This window comes from Carcharhinus amblyrhynchos, chromosome 9 (genome assembly GCF_965287045.1).
Source record: "Carcharhinus amblyrhynchos chromosome 9, sCarAmb.v2.hapA, whole genome shotgun sequence".
NCBI classification, from domain to species: Eukaryota; Metazoa; Chordata; class Chondrichthyes; order Carcharhiniformes; family Carcharhinidae; genus Carcharhinus; species Carcharhinus amblyrhynchos.
The window spans coordinates 100,990,445-101,010,852 of NC_137332.1; the positions used below are offsets into that span (position 1 = coordinate 100,990,445).

Sequence of the window (20,408 nt, forward strand, 5' to 3'; positions counted from 1 at the left end):
TCAAACGGTGCTCCCATGGCAGATTGAATCCTGTGACCCCCCCACCCCACTATTTGGACCGACATTCCCTATCCATCCCACCACCGATTGCAATGCAGTACTTCCATCATTGATGGCAAATACTTCGTGGCAGTAGCACCCTCCCCCCACCACACCCCAATTTGCAAATGCATAGTGTGCAGTGCACTATCCCACCCCACCCAAGCCCCCATCACCACAGTTTGGTCCCACCCCAGTAGATCCGCCCCTAAATAATCAGGCTCCACACTCCTCCCACTACCCACTGCCAGATGACCCCTTCCAAGATACCAGGCTGGCACTGTCTGCAAGGCACTCCCCCCCGACTCCTCAGGGTGGCTTCAATGGCTTCTAGATCCGCTGGTGAGACATCAGGTCTGGTCCCTGTTGTGATTCTTGCTGGAGACAACCTCTCCTGTGAGGCCACAGAGACGAGAGCCCAGACGATTGAACCACGGGCTCGCTCATTTTGTTCAAAACAGGTTTTAAATGTAGTCAAGTATTTTATTCAGCCTCGCACCGTAAAGTGTGTGAAATCGGGTGCGAATCTCATATTGTATCGAACGCATAAATTCCAATATCTTCTGCCCTTTCCTGACTTTTTTAATCTCTGCTATTCATTGCTGAGTGTGTTTATGTCGAATCTCCCATTCCCAAGCACTCTGTCTGGGGAAGTAACGAACTTCATGGAAATATCAGAGCCTTTGTATCAAACTGTCACCGCGATCTGACAGGTGGAGCTGCAGATCCGTTTCCAATTCTTGTCACTGTTGGAAATATTGTTACACTTTGCAGTATTGGACACAATTGTTACCTGTGCGGATGTGTGTGTGTTTCATTAAAACAACAGAAGTGTTTACTCTGCTCGGAGTCGAATGGATTATTTCAAAATTAAAACATGTTTGGTGAAGGAATTCACTGTCACTGTGATTTCAGAAAGAGACGAGGTTACAATGTTCTCAGAGTAATGGCGGTTTCAGCAGAACAAAAATATTTCTTCAAGTCTTGTGGATTCACAAATTCAAACTGGATATTTCCGAATAAAAACCTTGGAGAAAATGGATTAGAAGATAAAGTCCCAAATGTTCCCCAGGTTGTTTTTTATGAAGATTTTAAACAGAAGAATAATCCATGAACAATCACCTTAAATTCAGCTTCCGCGTTTGAAATTACACCGTCAAAGCTTTAAAAAAAACGACTCCACTCTGACAGATGTGGTTTAGAAACCCACATGTTTCACCCGTTTCAATAGAGTTTCATTGTAGCGGTAACAAGTTTTCAGTTTCAAAACTTTTAAACTGTTCTCCCCCTTTAGACCTAACCATTTTCAGGAGAACACATCAGAGTTGGAGCCGGTCTGAAGGAACAGCAATGCAGAGCATTCACACAGCCTTTCCTCATTCACTAACAGGACATTTACACACACACATCTGTACACACAATTCTTTCTCACATCACTTCAAGTTTCACTCTGGATCTTTTCAACCTTACAAATGTAGCACGTGCCTTTTAAAAGGGGATAAAATAAATTCCATCACATCTTCTTTCTTCACTAATGTCTGTTGTTGAAATGAGGGGAAAACCGCGTTTCACAAATAACAGAAAAGGAAACATTGAAGATTGTTGCATTGAAACAACAGAGGGCGGAGTTTCCAACAGAGTGTGTTTCAATTCCAAAACTTCTCCGACCTTCTTCAACTTAAAAAATAAAACTTGTTTTATTTTCTCAATTCTGGGGACACAATCTGAAATTCCTTTCACTCACTCTCATTTCTATTTCACTGTAATTTTCCTGTTTAATTTCTCCCACCCGGAAGCCGAGGATCCGCTTCAGTCCCGGTTTTGATTTGAAACTTATTTGAACTTTCTCTCTTTCCGACAACAGTCAATCCGGCAGCTCATTTTCCATCATCTCAATGGCATTGCCCCAGGTCTGTCTCCCCGCGGTTACAATCCGGACAACAGCATCAAACTGCCTCAGTTCACCCGCAATTTTCCAACTTCAACACGGAATTCACAGAACATCAACAATCTCCCCCTCCCCTCCCCTCTCCCTCTCTTCAGTTGTTGTCTGAATAAACTCAACCATCGATCAACCATAGAATCCTTGTAGTGCAGAAGGAGGCCATTCGGCCCCTCGAGTCTGTACCGATTTCCGGAATAGCACTTTTGCCCAGGAGCTGAGTTACTCTCCACCAAATTCCCAGCCTCTGACCCACTCTTGCAACGACAGTGTTTAATTTCTTTTTTCGAACCTGCTTCTGATATTCCACCTACCAGACATCAACAGCCCATTTCTGAAAAGCAGCGAAATCCATTTCTTCATCCTGATTCAATAATCTAATCTTTGGTCTCACATCTCCGTGATCTCTCACTATTTGTTTCTTCCTGTCGACTTTCTCCCAAACATTCCAATTTCCCTACTCTGATCCAAGCATCCAATCTCCGAATACTGTTTCTTTGTGCACCATTTTATCTTTCAATTTAACTCTGCCTGATCAGCGATTCGCTTTTTCAAATCAAGTGCAGCACAGAGCTCACACACTGAGAGGGACAGTATCAGTACAGGACACAGCTCACACACTGAGAGGGACAGTATCAGTACAGGACACAGCTCACACACTGAGAGGGACAGTATCAGTACAGGACACAGCTCACACACTGAGAGGGACAGTATCAGTACAGGACATAGATCACACACTAAGAAGGACAGTATCAGTACAGGACACAGCTCACACACTGAGAGGGACATGATCAGTACAGGACACAGCTCACACACTGAGAGAGACAGTATCAGTACAGGACACAGCTCACACACTGAGAGAGACAGTATCAGTACAGGACACAGCTCACACACTGAGAGGGACAGTATCAGTACAGGACACAGCTCACACACTGAGAGGGACGGTATCAGTACCGGACACAGCTCACACACTGAGAGGGACAGTATCAGTACAGGACACAGCTCACACACTGAGAGACAGTATCAGTACAGGACACAGCTCACACACTGAGAGAGAAAGTATCAGTACAGGACACAGCTCACACACTGAGAGACAGTATCAGTACAGGACACAGCTCACACACTGAGAGGGACAGTATCAGTACAGGACACAGCTCACACACTGAGAGACAGTATCAGTACAGGATGCAGCTCACACACTGAGAGAGAAAGTACCAGTACAGGACAAAGTTCACACGCTGAGGGACAATATCACAGAGATACTGATAGTGCTGGCCCCTCTGTGTGCAGTGATTTCTGTGGGTGGTGAGTTTTGAGTTGGAAGGGCCAGTGTTAGATATTAATCCTCAGTAATAAAGAACATAAGAGATAATAGAGGGAATAATCCCTTCATCCTCTTGTGCCTGTCCCATCATTCAACACAATCATAGCTGATTTTCTCCCTCATCTCCATTTTCTCTCCTACTCTCCCTGAACCTCCATTCACTGAGACACCACAAATCTGTCTACCTTCAATATATTCAGTAATGATGCATCCATGAAATCCAGGATAGAGAATCCCAAAGAATCACAATCCTTCAAAAAGCTTGGGGCTTTTGTTACAAATAAACCTGTTTGGACTTTAAACTGGTGTTGTGGGGTTTCTTTGTGTATTGAAAATAGATTTGTGATGTCTCAGTAAATTGAGGTTTACAGACAGTAGGAGTGAAAATGGAGATGAGGTAGAAAATCACTAGGACTGCTCGTATGTGACAGAGAACAGAGTTGCTGGGGGGGAGGGGTGGCAGGGTGTGGGAGGGTAGGGGGGCTGGGGGTGGTGTTATTCAACTTTGCTATCATGGATCGAAAAGTAGGACACTTATTAAAAATTAAAGACCTGTGTGTACTCCACAAGGAACACACATTTTTTTATAGGTAGAATCATAGAATCTATGTGCAGTGCAGAAAGAGGTCATTCAGCCCTCATGTTGCCCTGAGGTTTTGCCCTCATGTTGTATTGCTCATGAACAGCAAGAATCTTTCACTATCGACCCTATCAATCCCGATCAGAATCTAATGTTTCAGTGAGATTAACTCTCTGTTTTTAAACTCCAATGAATAAGTCCCAATCTGCTCAACTTTTCCTCATTAGAAAATCCTGATTGCTCCAAGATTCAGAGAAGGAAACATCCCCAGCCACCTGAAGAAGGTCAGGCTGTCCCGAAAGCTTCGGTCTTTTGCTACAATTGACCTATTTGGACTTTAAACTGGTGTTGTGGGATTTCTTTCTGTTTTACCCCAGTCCAACACCAGCATCTCCACATCTTATCTTCAATATATTCAGTAATGATGCATCCACAATACTCTGGGATAGAGAATCCCAAAGATTCACAATCCTTTCAGTGAAGAAATTTCTCTTCATGTTAACTGATTCACCTCTTACCCTGAGGCTTTGCCCTCATGTTTTATTGCTCATGAACAGAAAGAATCTTTCAGTATCGACCCTATCAATCCCTATCAGAGTGTAATGTTTCACTGAGATTACCTCTCATTTGTCTAAACTCCAATAAATAAATCTCAACCTGCTCAACTTTTCCTCATTAAAAAAATCCTGATCCTTCCAAGATTCAGAGAAGGAAACATCCTCTGTATATCTGCCTGGAAAACATCCATACAGAATTGCAGGTGCGGTGTTTGTAATGGTCTTTCCATTTGTGACAAGAATTCTTAATTCTGCTCTCCAATCCCTTTGCACTGTCAAGGTACCATTTGGTTTCCTGATTGCATATTGAATGGTGGGCGCTTTGACACAGTGGTTAGCATTGCTGCCCCCCACAGTGCCAGGGACCAGGGTTCAACTCTAGCCAAGGGTGACAGTCTGTGTGGACTTTGCACATTCTCCCCATGTCCGTGTGGGTTTTGTCTGGGTGATCCAGTTTCCTCCCACTGGTTGGGATTGGCCATGCTAAATTGCCCGTTAGTGTCCCTCCCAAGATGTATCAGTTTGGGGAATTCACCATGTAAATATGTGGGGTTACAGGTATAGTGACTGGGTAAGATGCTCTGTTGGAGAATCGATGGGCTGAATGACCTCTTTCTGCACTGCAGGGATTCTATGATTCTACCTGGAAAAATTTGTGTGTTCCTTGTAGAGTACACGTAGGTCTCTAATTTTTAAGAAGTGTTCTACTTTTCGATCCGTGCTAGCAAAGTTGAATAGCAGCATCCCCCCCGCCCCCTACACTCCCACAACCCGCCACAACCACTTCCCCCCCCCCCCACCCCCCCACCAGCAAGTCTGTTCTCTGCCACCTACAAGCAGTTCTAGTGATTTTTAACCATGTGAAATAGGAAGCAACATTTCACCTCAAACACAGAAGTGTTTTGCAATGTGCATTCACTGGGCCCACAGATAAAACTGTCTCACTTCATTCCATCTGAATTAATAAGTAAATAAATGTGCCCTGTTCTCAGAAAGACCCTTACACACAATCATTCATTTCAAAAAGCATTTGTGTCTGAAACCTGCAGAGATTACAATAGGTCAGAGAGGCTGAGTGTGAAATTAGGGTGGAATGAGGCACAGTGGTTAGCACTGCTGCCTCACAGTGCCAGGGACCTGGGTTTGAATCCCAAATTGGGTCACTGTCTGTGTGGAGTTTGCACATTCTCCCCATGTCTGTGTGGGTTTCCTCCGAGTGCTCTGGTTTCTCCCCACAGTCCAAAAGACAGGCTGGTTAGGTACATTGACCACGCTGAATTCTCTCTCAGTGTACCCAAACATGTGCCGGAGTGTGACGACTGGGGGATTTTCACAGTAACTTCATTGCAGTGTGAATGTAAGTGTACTTGTGACAATAAATAAACTTTATCTTTACTTTAGATTCATACTGTGCTTGTCTCCGATATCAACAAGCAATCAGATTACGTCTCCTGCCTCTTCGATAGAACATTTTTAAGTGAAAAACAGACTTTGCAAGGTTTCCTGGAACTTTATTTTAAACCTGTGTCTCACAGCCACAACTTAGTCTGACTTTATCTCTCACTCCACCTTCTCTTTATTACTCACTTATCCACTATAACAAAGTGGGATACTGTTACTGAGCGATGGACATGCTTCAATTTAAAGGCCTTCTGGCAGGCTGGGTTAATCAGAGTGATGTCTGTATGGGCCAGTGTAAATGTGCAAAAGGCCATATTGTGCTGGCAGGAGACACAGTGTAACCCCACACTGACCCCCATTACACTCCATCTGCTGTCTTGCAGTCCATGCACTTAACTTGCCCAAATCTCTTTACAGCTCTCTAATCCTCCACACAGTTCGCATTTCACAGAAACTCAGAAAATAGGAGCAGGAACAGGCCATTCAGCCCATCAAACTTGCTCTGCTATTCATTATGATCATGGCTGATTTTCCAACTCAATCCAGCCTTCCCACATACCCTTTGATTCCCTTTGCCCCAAATGCTATATCTAACTGCTTCATGAAAATATACAATATTTTGTCCCCAACTGCTTCACTCTTTGGGTGAAGAAATTTCTCCTCATCTCAGTCCTCAATGGTTTACCTTGTATCCTCAGATGATAATCCCTGGTTCTGGACTCCCCCATCATTGGGAACATCCTTCCTGGATCTACCTTGTAGAGGCCTCTTTGAATTTTATAAATTTCTGTGCAATCCTCCTCATTCTTCTAGACCCCAATGAATACAATCCTTACCAATTTAATCCTTCCTTCTTTGCACCGAGCTTTGTAGCTGCTGCAAGTTTAGATACACTACACCCGTCTTCTTGGCCTGAGTCATGAATGTAGATTGTAAATGGCTGATTGTCCAAGCACTGATCCTAGTGACACTCCACTAACCAGAGTCGGCCAACTTGAAAATGCCCCATTTATGCCAAATCAATGTTTCTTGTCTATTTGACATCTGGATTAAATTGCCCCATTGGATAGATGTAGCGTGAGTTCATGAAAGGCAGGTCATGTTTAACTAATTTGGTGGAATTCTTTGAAGGCACTACATGCACAGTGGACAATGGGGAATCTGTGGATGTGGTGGATCTTGATTTCCAGAAGGCATTTGACAAAGTGCCGCACCAAAGGCTGTTGCGTCAGATAATGGTGCACAGTGTTATGGATAATGTATTAGCATGGATAAAGGATTGGTTAACAGAAAACAAAGAGTCGGAGTGAATGGCCTCAAAATAAGATGGAGCAGATTTAGGACTGAGTTGAGGAGGAACTTCTTCACCCAAGTGGTTGTGAATCTGTGGAATTCCCTGTCCATTGAAGCAGTTGAGGCTACCTCATTGCATGTTTTTAAGGCAAGAATAGATACATTTTTGAACAGTAAAGGAATTAAGAATTATGGTTCCAAAAGAGAAAACACTGGAAGATCTCAGTAGGTGTGGCAGCATCTGTAAGCAGAGAAAAGAGAGTTGATGTTTTGAGTGCAGATGACCCTTTGTCAAAGCCCTTTGTCAAAGAGTTGTGGTGAGCAGGTGGGTAAGTGGAGCTGAGTCCACAACAACAGCAGCCATGAACTTATTGAATGGCAGAGCAGGCTCGAGGAGCCAGATGGCCTATTCCTGCTCCTTGTTCTTATGTTCTTATTAACCAATCATCTATTCATGCAAAAATATTACCCCCAACTCCACAACACTGAGAATGGACAATAAAGAATCTCAATATTGGGATGCACTTTAGAGTTTAGGGTATTTAAACTAAAGGATAAAGTTTGAAGGGTTGTATTAACTTGATTTTTACTTCAGAGAGTTTAAAATTTTGAGAGGAGATCTTTTTATAATGATAAAATGATTCAGTATTCTGGAATCCACACCCAGTCTCTCCACCAAGAATAGTGAACAATTGGAGCTTTAAAATGTCAGAGTGATAGATTTTTATTGGGTAATGATATCTCAGGATATGGGTTATTGTCAGAAACTGGAGTTCAGACCAGTGATGATCTCATTGAATGGTTCACTCAAATGCCCTCCCCCCTGTCCTTGTATCAAACTCCTTTTAGCTCATTCACTCTGGTCACTGATGAAGTCAGAATCATAGAAGGAGCCCATTCAGCCCATGGAATCAACACCAATCTCAGACAGAGCACCTTCACCCTGGCCCTATCACTGTAGCCCTACGTATTTACCATGGCTAATCCCCTGATGCACACATCTTGGGACACTAAAGGGCAATTTGGTATGGCCTATTCACCTAACCCACCCATTTCTGGAGTGTGGGAGGAAACTGGGGCACCCAGAAGAAAGCCACGTGGAGAATGTACAACCTTCACACAGGCAGTGACCCAAGGCTGGAATTGAACCGGAATCCCTGGCACAGTGAGGCGGCGATAGTAGTCATAATTTGGAGATGCCGGAGTTGGACTGGGGTAAACACTGTAAGAAGTCTGACAACACCAGGCTTAAGTCCAACTGATTTAGTTGATAGTAAACTCGCAAGCTTTCAGGGTTTGCTAACCACTGTCCCACAGTGAGAAACCAACTATATTTACCTGATTGGACTGTTCTCAACATTGAGGCAGTTTCTCAACCTGTTTTTCTCTGTTCTGCCGGAGACTGATGACTCACTAAATCTCTTTATTCTGATTGGACACAAGTTAGGACTGAGCCAATCAGATTGAGGCTCAGTCTGAACCGGAAAAGACAGAAGGAGTGAGTTGTGAAAATGGCCTTTCTTTGAAAAAGTTTCCTCCAAATGTTTCCCCAAGATGAGGGAAGCAGCAATGATTGGACTGATAGAGCTGGTCCTTCTGTGTGGAGAGGTGTCTGCAGGTGAGTGATGGGGTGTGAGAGGGGCAATGCCAGGCTGGGTACTGGGGCATTAACCCTGGGTCAGTGAGTGATGGGGTGTGAGAGGGGCAATGCCAGGCTGGGTACTGGGGCATTAACCCTGGGTCAGTGAGTGATGGGGTGTGAGAGGGGCAATGCCAGGCTGGGTACTGGGGTATTAACCCTGGGTCAGTGAGTGATGGGGTGTGAGAGGGGCAATGCCAGGCTGGGTACTGGGGCATTAACCCTGGGTCAGTGAGTGATGGGGTGTGAGAGGGGCAATGCCAGGCTGGGTGGAGGTTTTGCTCTCTGTTTGGAATCAGTGTTTTGGGGTTCATGCCCTGATCTGTGTGTGTGTGTGTGTGTGTGTGTGTGAGGGTGTTGGTGTTTTTAGGGTGTATATCCTGAATTCTCTCTCTCTCTATTTCAGGCTCTCACTCTCTCCGGTATTTCTTCACGGGAATGACTCCGATCCCGGGTTTCCCGGAGTTTGTGGCTGTCGGTTATGTGGACGGTGTCCAGTTTGTTATGTACGACAGTGATCGGAGGGAGCTGATCCCCCGGGAGCAGTGGATGGTGGAGAGCGAGGGTCCGGCAGCCTGGGAGAGGAAGAAGATCCTCGCACAGGAGCAGGAGACGCGTCTTAAACATAGGATTCCGCTCCTCATGTCCCGCAGCAGCCAGACAGGAGGTGAGTGCTCACTCTCCCAGCACCCGGGGATCCAGGTGGGAATGAGGAGAAACTCAGAGTGGATCAGGAACCGGGAGCCAGAGGCTGATTGGCTGCGATTGGAGATGTGACAGGAAATGTGATTGGCTGTGAATGTGTGGAGGGATTGAGGCTGGCTCTGATTGGCTGTGTGAGTGTGTGTTTGTGCCGGGGGGGCGGGGAGAATGTTTAGTTGATGTTGATTGGCTGTTTGGATGCGATTGCCCAGTGAGATTGGTTCCGATTGGCTGTGCAGGTGAGATCACCCATTGGGACTGTCTCTGATTGGCTGTTTGTGTTTCTGATCACAGTAAAAAGTCTGACAACACCAGGTTTTAGTCCAACCTGTTTATTTGATAATGGACTCTGTTTCTGATCCACAGGAATCCATGTCCACCAGCTGATGACTGGCTGTGACCTGAGAGATGATGGGACCACGAGTGGATTCATCCAGTATGGGTGGGACGGACACGATTTTATCAGCTTCGACAAGGATCACATGGTGTGGGTGACCCCGGTGCCCTGGGGGGAACTCAGCAAAAACAGGTGGGACCGACAGACTAACGACAACCAGCGATGGAAAGATTACCTGGAGGTGGAGTGTATCGAGTGGCTGAGAAAATACCTGGAGTACGGACATAGAGAATTGAGAGTCGGTGAGTGAGGGGGGAGTGAGAGTCAGTGAGTGAGGGGGGAGTGAGAGTCGGTGAGTGAGGGGGGAGTGAGAGTCGGTGAGTGAGGGGGGAGTGAGAGTCGGTGAGTGAGGGGGGAGTGAGAGTCGGTGAGTGAGGGGGGAGTGAGAGTCGGTGAGTGAGAGGGGAGTGAGAGTCGGTGAGTGAGGGGGGAGTGAGAGTCGGTGAAGGGGGTGATGCCGGGACTCTCTATCTCGAGGTTCCTGAACTGACTCCTCTTTCTTTCTCTCTCAGTTGCCCCCGTCGTGTCCTTTACCCGTCTGGGTGATTCTAACCAGCTGTCCTGTGCCGTCACCGGGTTTTACCCTCAAGCCATCGAGGTGAATCTGTGGAGAGATGGAGTGGTGATTGGTGAGACTCTGTCCACTGGGATCTTACCCAATCACGACAGCACCTACCAGATCCGGAAATGGATCGAGTTTGATCCAGATGACCAGGCCGAGTATTCCTGTCGGGTGGAACACAGCGGGATGAAGGAGACACTGGTGGTGATTTACGGTAAGACTGTTTCTCACTGTTAGAGAGGACCCAGCCTCAGAGCAGGATCACAGGAGGGAGGGTCAGTGCTGAGCTGGCAGCCCAGGACAGCCTGAGGCCCGGGATACAGAGAGAGGGAAATAAATATTAACCTTCAATGTGTTATATATCATGGTGTCACTATTAGAGGGAAACATTTGTGTGTCTGTGGATTTGGTATGAATCATACCCCACTGTATTCTGCTGTACTACAGTGCAACAGGATCGGGTGTGTTGTGGGATATTACAGGATGGATAAGGCCTGGTGTACTTTGGGATATTACAGCACGACAGGGCCTGGTCCATCCTGGGAAATAACTGGGATACAGGACCCATTGCGTTATTGGACATTACAGTGGGACAGGGTTCTGTGTGTAATGAGATCCTTTAGTTGGTCAGGGCCCAGTATATCCTGCGATATTACAGTAGGGACAAGGCCAAGTGTATCCTCGGATGTTACTGTAGACAAAGACCTGGTTTACTCAGGATATTAGAGTATGAGAGAGCCCAGTGTGCCCAGGGATATTATTGTATGACAAGACCCAGTGCATTTTAGGATATTATTGTGGCACGGGTAGTAGTGTATCCTGGCATTAGAGTGCGACAGAGCCCAGAGTATCCGGGGATATTAAAGTATGACTGGTGTTGGTGTATCTTGGGATATTACACCATAACAAGACCCCGTGTACCCTGGGATATTACAGTACAACATGATATAGTGTATCATGAGATATTACACTAGCACATGACCTGGTGTATCACTGGACATTAGAATAAGTCTGGACCTGGGGTGTTCTAGGATAATACAGTATGGTGGGGCCCAGTGTATCTGGGATATTACAGTATAACAGGGTCTTGTGTATCCTTGGATATTACAGTACAACAAGGCCCAGCGTATCCTGGGATATTACAATACGACATGAAATCGGGTATTGTGGGATATTACAGTTCTACAGGGCTTGGTGTATCATTGGACATTAGAGTAAGCCTGGACCTGGGATATTACAGCCTGACAGGACCCAGTGTATCCTGGGATACTGCACTAATACAGAATGCAGTGTATCCTGGGATATAATAATTGAACAAATCCCAGTGTATCCTGGGATATTATAGTCGAACAAATCTCAGTGTATCCTGGGATATTGCAGCCTTTCAGAGCCTGGTGTATCCTGGAGTATTACAGGAGGTGGTACACCATGTGCCTGGGATAGTGGAAGGTAGACAGGGCCTGGTGTCTCCTGGGATATTACAGGAGGTAGGGCTCAGTGTGCCTGGGATATCAGGGGATAGACAGAGCCTGGTGTATCCTGGGATATTACAGGAGTTAGGACACAGTGTGCCTGGAATATTAGAGGGTAGTCATGTGAAGATGCTGGCATTGGACTGGGGTAAACACAGTAAGAAGTCTCAGAACACCAACAGGTTTACTTGGTAGCAAAAGCCACTAGCTTTCAGGCCTCTGACCCTTCTTCAGATGAGTGGACAGTTCTGATCACAAACAGGGGATGTAAAGACACACATTCGGTTTACAGAATACTGATTAGAATGTGAGTTTTTAATCAAGGCAAGACCATGACACACACAACCCCTGCCACAGCAACCTCTGTAAGACGTGCCGGATCATCGACATGGATGCATCATCTCACGTGAGAACACCATCCACCAGGTACACAATATAGACTCTTGCAACTCGGCCAATGTTGTCTACCTGATACGCTGCAGGAAAGGATGTCCTGAGGCATGGTACACTGGGGAGACCATGCAGACGCTACAACAACGGATGAATGAACACCGCTCGACAATCACCAGGCAAGAGTATTCTCATCCTGTTGGCGAACATTTCATTGATCACGGGCATTCGGCCTCTGATCTTCGGGTAAACGTTCTCCAAGGCAGCCTCATGACACACGACAGCGCAGAGTTGCTGAGCAGAGACTGATAGCCAAGTTCCGCACACATGAAGATGGCCTCAACCAGCATTTTGGGTTCACGTCACACTATCTGTAATCCCTATGACTTGCCTGGGCTTGCAAAATCTCATTTACTGTCCTGTCTGGAGACAATACACATCTCTTTAATCTGTGCTTAATGCTCTCTCCACTCACATTGTTTGTACCTTTAAGATTTGATTAGCTGTAAAAACTCTCATTCTAATCAGTATTCTGTAAACTGAGTGTGTATCTTTACACCCCCTGTTTGTGATCAGAACTCTCCATTCACCTGACAAAGGGTCAGAGGCCTAAAAGCTAGTGGCTTTTGCTACCAAATAAACCTGTTGGACTTTAATCTGGCGTTGTGAGACTGCTTACTATATTAGAGGGTAGACAGGGCCTGGTGTATCCTGGAACAAAACAGGAGGCAGGGCCTGGTGTGCCTGGGAAATGAGAGGATATGATGTGGAGATGTTGACGTTGGACTGGGGTAAACACAGTAAGAAGCTGATTTTCTGGTCAATGGTAACCCCAAGGATGTTGACAGTAGGGGATTCAGTGACAGTTACATCATTGAATGTTAAGGGGCTGTAGTTAGAGTGTCTCTTATTGGTAATGGTCATTGCCTGGCATTTGTGTGGGGTGAATGTTATTTGCCACTTGTCAGCCCACACCTGGATATTGTCCGGATCTTGTTGCATTTAAACCGGGACTGCTTCAGTATCTGAGGAGTTGTGAATGGTGCTGAACATTGTGCAATCATCAGCGAACATCCCCACTTCTGACCTTATGATTGAGGGAAGGTCATTGATGAAGCAGATGAAGGTGGCTGGGCCTCGGACACTACCCTGACGGACTCCTGCTGAGATGTCGTGGAGCTGAGATGACCGACCCTCCACAACCGCAACCATCTTCCTATGTACCATGTCTGACTCCAACCAGCGGAGAGTTTGCCCCTTCTGATTCCAGTTTTACTAAGGCTTCTTGATCCAAACTCGGTTAAATGTGGCCTTGATTTCAGGGGCTGTCACTCTCACCTCTGGAATTCAGCTCTTTTGTCCATGTTTGAACCAAGGCTGTGATGAGGTCAGGAGCTGAATGACCCTGGTGAAACCCAAACTGGGCGTTGCTGAGCAGGTGCTGCATGATAACACTGTCGATGACCCCTTCCATCACTTTACTGGTGATCGATAGTAGACTGGGCGGTAATTGGCTGGGTTGGGTTTGTCCTGCTTTTTGTGTTCAGGCCATACCTGGGCAATTTTCCACATTGTTGGGTAGATGCCAGTGTTGTAATTGTACTGGAAGAGCTTGGCTTGGGGAGCGGCAAGTTCTGGAGCACAAGTCTTCAGTACTATTGATGGAATGTTATCAGGGCCCATTGCCTTTGCAGTATCCAGTACCTCCAACCGTTTCTTGATATCACGTGAAGTGAATCGAATTACCTGGAGACTGGTATCTGAGATGCTGGGGACCACTGGAGGAGGCTGAGATGGATCATCCACTCGGCACTTCAGGCTGAAGATTGCTGTGAATAATTCAACTTTATCTTCTACACTGATGTTCTGGGCTCCTCCATCATTCCACAAGGATCAGTGTTGGGATCACTGTTATTCACAACTTACACTCCATAACTTGGATATTGGAATCAAAAACACTATTTCTTAATTTATGGATAACACCAAATTGGGGGAATTATTTGATATTGAGGAGAACTGGAATAAATTAATAGGACATGAATAAACTTCAGCAAATAGTTGGTGAATAAAGTTCAGCACAGATAAACGTGAGATATTTTTCAGTTAACGATGAATAGGGAGGGTTGAGAAACAAAGGATCTTGGTGTAGAAATACACCAATCAGTAAACATACAGTTACAGGTTAGGCAATAAACAAAATACAATCGAAAACCAGGTTTTACTTCTCAAAGAATAGAATTGTAAAGCAGGGATGTTATTGCCAAACCTTGGTTAAGCCACATTTAAAGACTGTGTGCAGCTCCAGTCACCATTTCATACAAAGGATATAGAGTCAGGGGAGAGAGTGTACAGAAGATTTACAGAGATGATTCCAGAAATGAGTGGGTGGACATCTCAGGAAAGGATTAACTGGCTGGGTCTCTGCACTTGGGAAAACAGAAGGCTGAGGGCTGACCTAATCGAGGATTTTAAAATTATGAAAGGTTTTTTATAGACAGACACATTGAGAGTGTTCCTGTTGTGGGAAGAGCCTATCCAGTGGCCATCAATACAAGAAACCCAACGGAGGATTCATGAGAAACCTCTTCACCCAAAGAGTGATGAGAATGTGGAGCTCGCTGCCACAGGGAGTGGCTGAACTGAACTGAACAGTTTCAGGGGAAGATAGACAAGTAAATGAGGGAGAGGGGAATAGAGTTAATATGATTGAATTAGATGAGAAAAAAAGATGGGAGGAGGCTCAAGCAGAACATTAACACCAGTATCAACTGGATGGGCCGAATGGCCAGTTTCTGTGTCGTATACCCTGTGTTTCCTGATTCTCTCTCACTCTCTGATTCACTCTCTCATTTCTCTTTCTTCCTCTCTCATTCTCACTCACACATTTCTCTTTCTTTCTCTCTGATTCACTCTCATTCTCTGTGAGCTTTCTCTATCTCCCATTCACCACCTCACTCATTCTTAGATGCTAGCTCTCTCTCTCTCTCTTCCTCTCCCTCTCCCTGATTCACTCAGTCTCTCTCTCTCTCTCTAACAGAACCAAAGTCTCGCTCCCAGGTTGCTGTTACTGTTGGGATTGTGGTCGGGGTCCTCGTGCTCATCATTGTGGCTGTCGTCATCTACAAGAAGAAAGGTAGGAATTGGAGGGAAAATAGCAGCTCCTCACTTGGGGGGAGGGATTCCAGGAGAGTATTCCAGGGTGGGGGTGGCTCAGGCTGTGGGTCTCAGGTTGGTGTGGGGGTGGGGGGGGGGGGGGGGCACACAGAGAGGATGGTAGAGGCGCAGGGTTGGGAAAGGGAGGATAAGGGGCTCAAGATAAAGGGGGAGTGTCTGTGAATTCTGGGAATGGTCTCAGATTGCAGAGGGAGTTCAGTGTATCTGTGAGGGTCTCAGTCAGAGTAATGGTCCAGGGTCGGAGTGGGAGTGAAGGACTCAGGTTGTGGTGGGAGTGAAGGTTCAGAATTGTGTTGTAGGGGCTCAGTATGAGTGAGAGTTCCAGCCTCTGTCTCTGATTTTCTCTCAGTCTCATCACTCACTGAACATTCCATGTTTTACAGGGAGAGGGGAGAGCGACTACAATCCTGCAAGTAGTAAGCTGATCATCAAACACCGTGTGTGTGTGTGTGTGTGTGTGTGTGTGTGTAAGAGAGTATATTTCAATGTGTCACTGTTGGTATGTGCGTGTGAACCTCTTGCTTTCTCTGTGTCTCTCTGTCTCTCTTTGTCTCTCTCATTCTCTCTTTATCACGTCTGTAGTCTCTGTATCTGAAAATAAAAAGTTTTTAATGCCTCTCCTTCCTTTAACAGCTTCTGATGGTGGGGATTCCTCATCAAGCCCTCCATGCGTTACTGAGGTATGAACTGTGTTGATAAATATTGGGAGCTGATCCTTTTAACCGGGATATTCCCGTTGGATTTAACTGTACAATCTGGTGGGTGGGATGTGAGCTCAGTGTCTGTCTCTCGCTGTATAGTCTCTAAAGAGCAGCACATCCAATCCAACCCTGAGCTTTGAGACTGGCCTTCTGGAGACGGCTGTTCCTGTACAGTCTGAGGGTGGAGAGATTGTGGGTGTTGAGACATCCAGAAACATCTCACCCTGGACAGCCTTCATGAAGCTGCTCAGTTTCCTAAGGAAGTCAGAATTCCCAGAGTTTTCCCTGAAGTTGGCCACTGGGGTTTGTCACTTCCACAGGATTTAATATCAGTCGTGTTTTGTGATGAGTCTGATCATTTGCTGAATGTTTGGGGTGTGAAGTAGAACTCAGGAGTTTAGCTGGTGTGTGTGAGTCTGATGAGTTTAGCTGGTGTTTGGGGGTCTGATGGGTTTAGCTGGTGTTTGGGGCTCTGATGGGTTTAGCTGGTGTTTGGGGCTCTGATGGGTTTAGCTGGTGTTTGGGGCTCTGATGGGTTTAGCTGGTGTTTGGGGCTCTGATGGGTTGAGCTGGTGTTTGGGGCTCTGATGGGTTTAGCTGGTGTTTGATAAAACCATCACTCTGGAGCTCGGGTAGATCATTTGACCTGTCAGTCTCGCTCCGCCATTCAATGAGTTCATTACTGATCTGATATCATAATCTAAAATTCACTTTATTCCCTTATCCCCATAACCATTGATTCCCTTGCTATAAAAAGTTAAAACTACAGACAAATGTTGAATTTTCATGTTTTTTTCATTCTGCATTTTATTTTATTTGTAATTTGTTCTCTGCTTGGAAATAGCTGAATTACAAACATCACTGTAAAATTTAAATATCTTTCCCATCTCAGCCTCAAACATATTGAAAGACCCTACATCTACTGCCCTCTGTGGTAATGGCTTCCACACATTCACTGCCCTCTGAAGGAGAATATTGTTAAATGTGCAACCCTCAACGTTGAAAACTAATAATTCATATAAACAGCAGAAAGCAAAGGAGCAAGTGCCAAACATTGTGCAACCCACAACCGCACCTACCATCTCCAGTCAGAAGTTCACTCCATTTTCTGAGCTTCCTTTAACCACTCCATGTTAATCTCCTTGGTTAATCTGTACCCTTCTAAATGGAAGTTTGTACCATTCTTCAAAATCGATACCAATAATTTTCCCACAACTATTCTATAATTACTCACTCCTGCAATTGTTTTCCGCCACTCCTGTAGTCAGGGAGGGCTGATAAATGATGGAATTTCCTGCAATTTCCATCCTTCGTTCTTTTAACATCCTGATGCCTTACAAACTTTATACAAAATCTATTTACCAAAATGTCAAACCTATTAATTGTCCCCTTTTTGCACTGTTTACCCCATCCCATCATTCACACACATCTCCCTGAATTACATCATTGTATTACCATCAGCTCCCTGTTTTCTGAAGACACTTTTGAATTATTCATTCAGAACTCTCCCATGTTCTCTGTAATCCTCACACAAGTTAGCATTTTGGTCTCCAATGCCCAACTCTTTTCTTTGAGTCCCTCTTACTCTTTGTGTATCTATAAGACATTGTTGGATGTTCCTCGATTTTACTTGCAAGTATTTTTTCCATGCTCTCTCTTTGATTTCCCAATTTCTATTTTAATTTCACCCATCCACCTCCTGAACTCCTCCAGCTTTCTGCAGTTTTAGGTGTCAGGGATCTGATGGGCTTTGTTGGGGGTGTTCTGTGTTTTCTGGGTTTTCCCTCTTTCTGTAACAATGAATTTATTTCTCTTCCTCAGAGTCCTTCCAAGTCCCAAACGGTGATCGAGAAATATGATTGGAGAGAACGGATGAAGGAATCAGGATGTTTAGTTCAAGGATTTGATGGTGGAACTGTCAATAATGATCAGTATATGTGAGGGCGGCACAATGGTTAATACTGCTACCTCACAGTGCCAGGGACCTGGGTTCGATTCCGAGGTTGGGTCACTGTGTGTGGAGTTTGCACGTTCTCCCCGTGTCTGTGTGGGTTTCCTCCAGGTGCTCTGATTTCTGCCCACAGTCCAAAGGTGTGTGGGTTAGGTGGATTAGCCATGCTAAATTACACTGGAGTTTTTTAGTGTGCTCTGATTTGCTTTATTAAACCTCCACAGACCTGAGGAATCCAAATTACCCACTGCCAATTTCCTCAGTGCTTTCCCTGTGAGGTGGAGTGGGCCTGTGGTCAAGAATACGAGAAAGTGTTACATTTTTCTTTAGGTAATATGATTGTTGTATTTCTCATGCAGGAGAAAGGGTGACTGCGAGAATTTAAACCAAAACTAAGAAGCGATTTTGATATGTGTGTTAATGAACTTCCATTTTGCTTCAATCAGGATTTTACATAAGCTACAACAGGAGTAATGGTGAGTGGGTTATTTTAGTTCAAGGGGTAAAATATGTGTAACTAAGTAAAGCAAAGATGGGGTAAGCTTACTTTTTTAAAAATCCTAAGACCTTTTGGAGACCATAAAACTGTAAGACCACAAGACTTTATAAGGCCACTTTGTTACTGGAATCTGCTCTGCTATTTAGTGCCTGATCTGACATAACCCTCAAAGTAAAAAGTCTGACAACACCAGGTTTTAGTCCAACCAGGTTTTAGTCGGTTGGACTAAAACCTGGTTGTCAGACTTTTTACTGTGTTTACCCCAGTCCAATGCCGGCGCATCCGCATCATAACCCTCAAATCCAATTTCGTGCCTTATCTCCGTAACCCTTGATTCCTTTACTGATTAAAAATATGCCTGTCTTAGCCTTGAACATACTTTATGACCCAATCTCTACAGCAGGAAAGAATTCCACAGATTCTGCATCTTCTGAGAGAAGAAATCCCTCCTCATCTCTATTTTATGTGGACGACATGTTTACTCTCCAAGAAGAGGAAACATCCCTTGAGCATCTACCTTGTCAAGCTCCCTGAGAATCCTATATGCCTCAATAAGGTTACATCTAAAGCCCACTGTGTACAGGCCCAATCCACTTAACCTCTCCACATAAGAAAATCCCTCTATACATGGGATCAATCTTGTGAAAACTTCTCTGGGTTGCCTTCAATGCCAGTACTTTTTTTCCTTAGATAAGGTACCAAAACTGGTCACTTGGAACCTAGAAGGCACTTAGTTCCAGATGTGGTCTGAGGAACTTTGATTCAAATCAGAAGAGTACTGTTAAAATGCTGGATTCTGTTATACATTCATCTCTCACGCGTACACTTACATTTTGCACATGCACACTCTCCTTGCACGTGCACACTTGCCCCTCTTGCATGCACTCACCCCCCTTATGCCCGGTTGCCCCCTCACCCCCCCACTCGCCCCTGCTCACCCCCCTCGCCCCCTGCCCACCTCCGTCACACCTGCTCGCCCCCCCCTTGCGCCTGCTCTCCTCCCTCGCCTCGCTCATGCCCCCTCGCCCTCCTTGTGCCCGCGCACCCCCCACTTGCCCTCCCCGCACCTGCTTGGCCCCCGCTCACCCCCCCCACCCCCTCGTTCAGTCCCTGCTCACCCCTGTTCAACCCTCACTCACGCCCGTTCGGTCCCCTCTCGCCCCCCCCCCCTCAGCCCCGGCTCTCCCCGCTCACTCCCTCACGTGCGCTTGCCCTTGCCAGATCCAAAGTAGCCCAAACCCTAGTTGGATCCAAAACATATTTTTCTATGCTGCATTGCGTGAGATATAAAGAAAAATTTTTTTGTAATGTTGTAATAAGTCTTCTGTGAAGAGAGATGAAGAACACTATTTTTGCTGTCCTTTGTATCTGTTCTGTCTGAATATTTAACCATAAAGTGCACAGAGTTAAATATTCAGCAGTTCAAGTACTTTTTGTGTTCAAAGTAATAAACAGTATTTATTCTAGCTCTCGAGTTGTATCTTCAACCAACACCTCAAACAGATGATGCAATAGTTTATCTATGTTGTATGTGGGAGCTGTAAGTGTCCAAAATTATATAGAGCACAGAACATAGAAAAACTACAGCACAAACAGGCCCGTCGGCTCACAAGTTGTGCCGATCATATCTCTACCTACTAGGCTTACCTATAACACTCAATCCTATTAAGTCAGCTGCTGCATTTCCTACATCACAACAGCGACTATTCTTCCAAAAGTATTTCAGTTGCAGTCGAGAGCTTTGGTTCACACTGAGGTTGAAAAAGTTGACATATACACAGAAGC

The 20,408-nt window shown here is 45.4% G+C and overlaps 1 protein-coding gene across 1 annotated transcript; it reads left to right on the forward strand.

Moving 5' to 3' along the window:
- Window positions 1-8,672: 8,672 nt before the first annotated feature.
- LOC145348147 (class I histocompatibility antigen, F10 alpha chain-like) lies at window positions 8,673-10,690 on the forward strand. Its single transcript, XM_080196311.1, has 4 exons — window positions 8,673-8,754; window positions 9,182-9,442; window positions 9,844-10,116; window positions 10,387-10,690. The coding sequence occupies exons 1-4, from the start codon at window positions 8,691-8,693 to the stop codon at window positions 10,671-10,673; spliced, it is 885 nt and encodes a 294-aa protein (XP_080052437.1). The 5' UTR covers window positions 8,673-8,690; the 3' UTR covers window positions 10,674-10,690.
- Window positions 10,691-20,408: the final 9,718 nt, after the last annotated feature.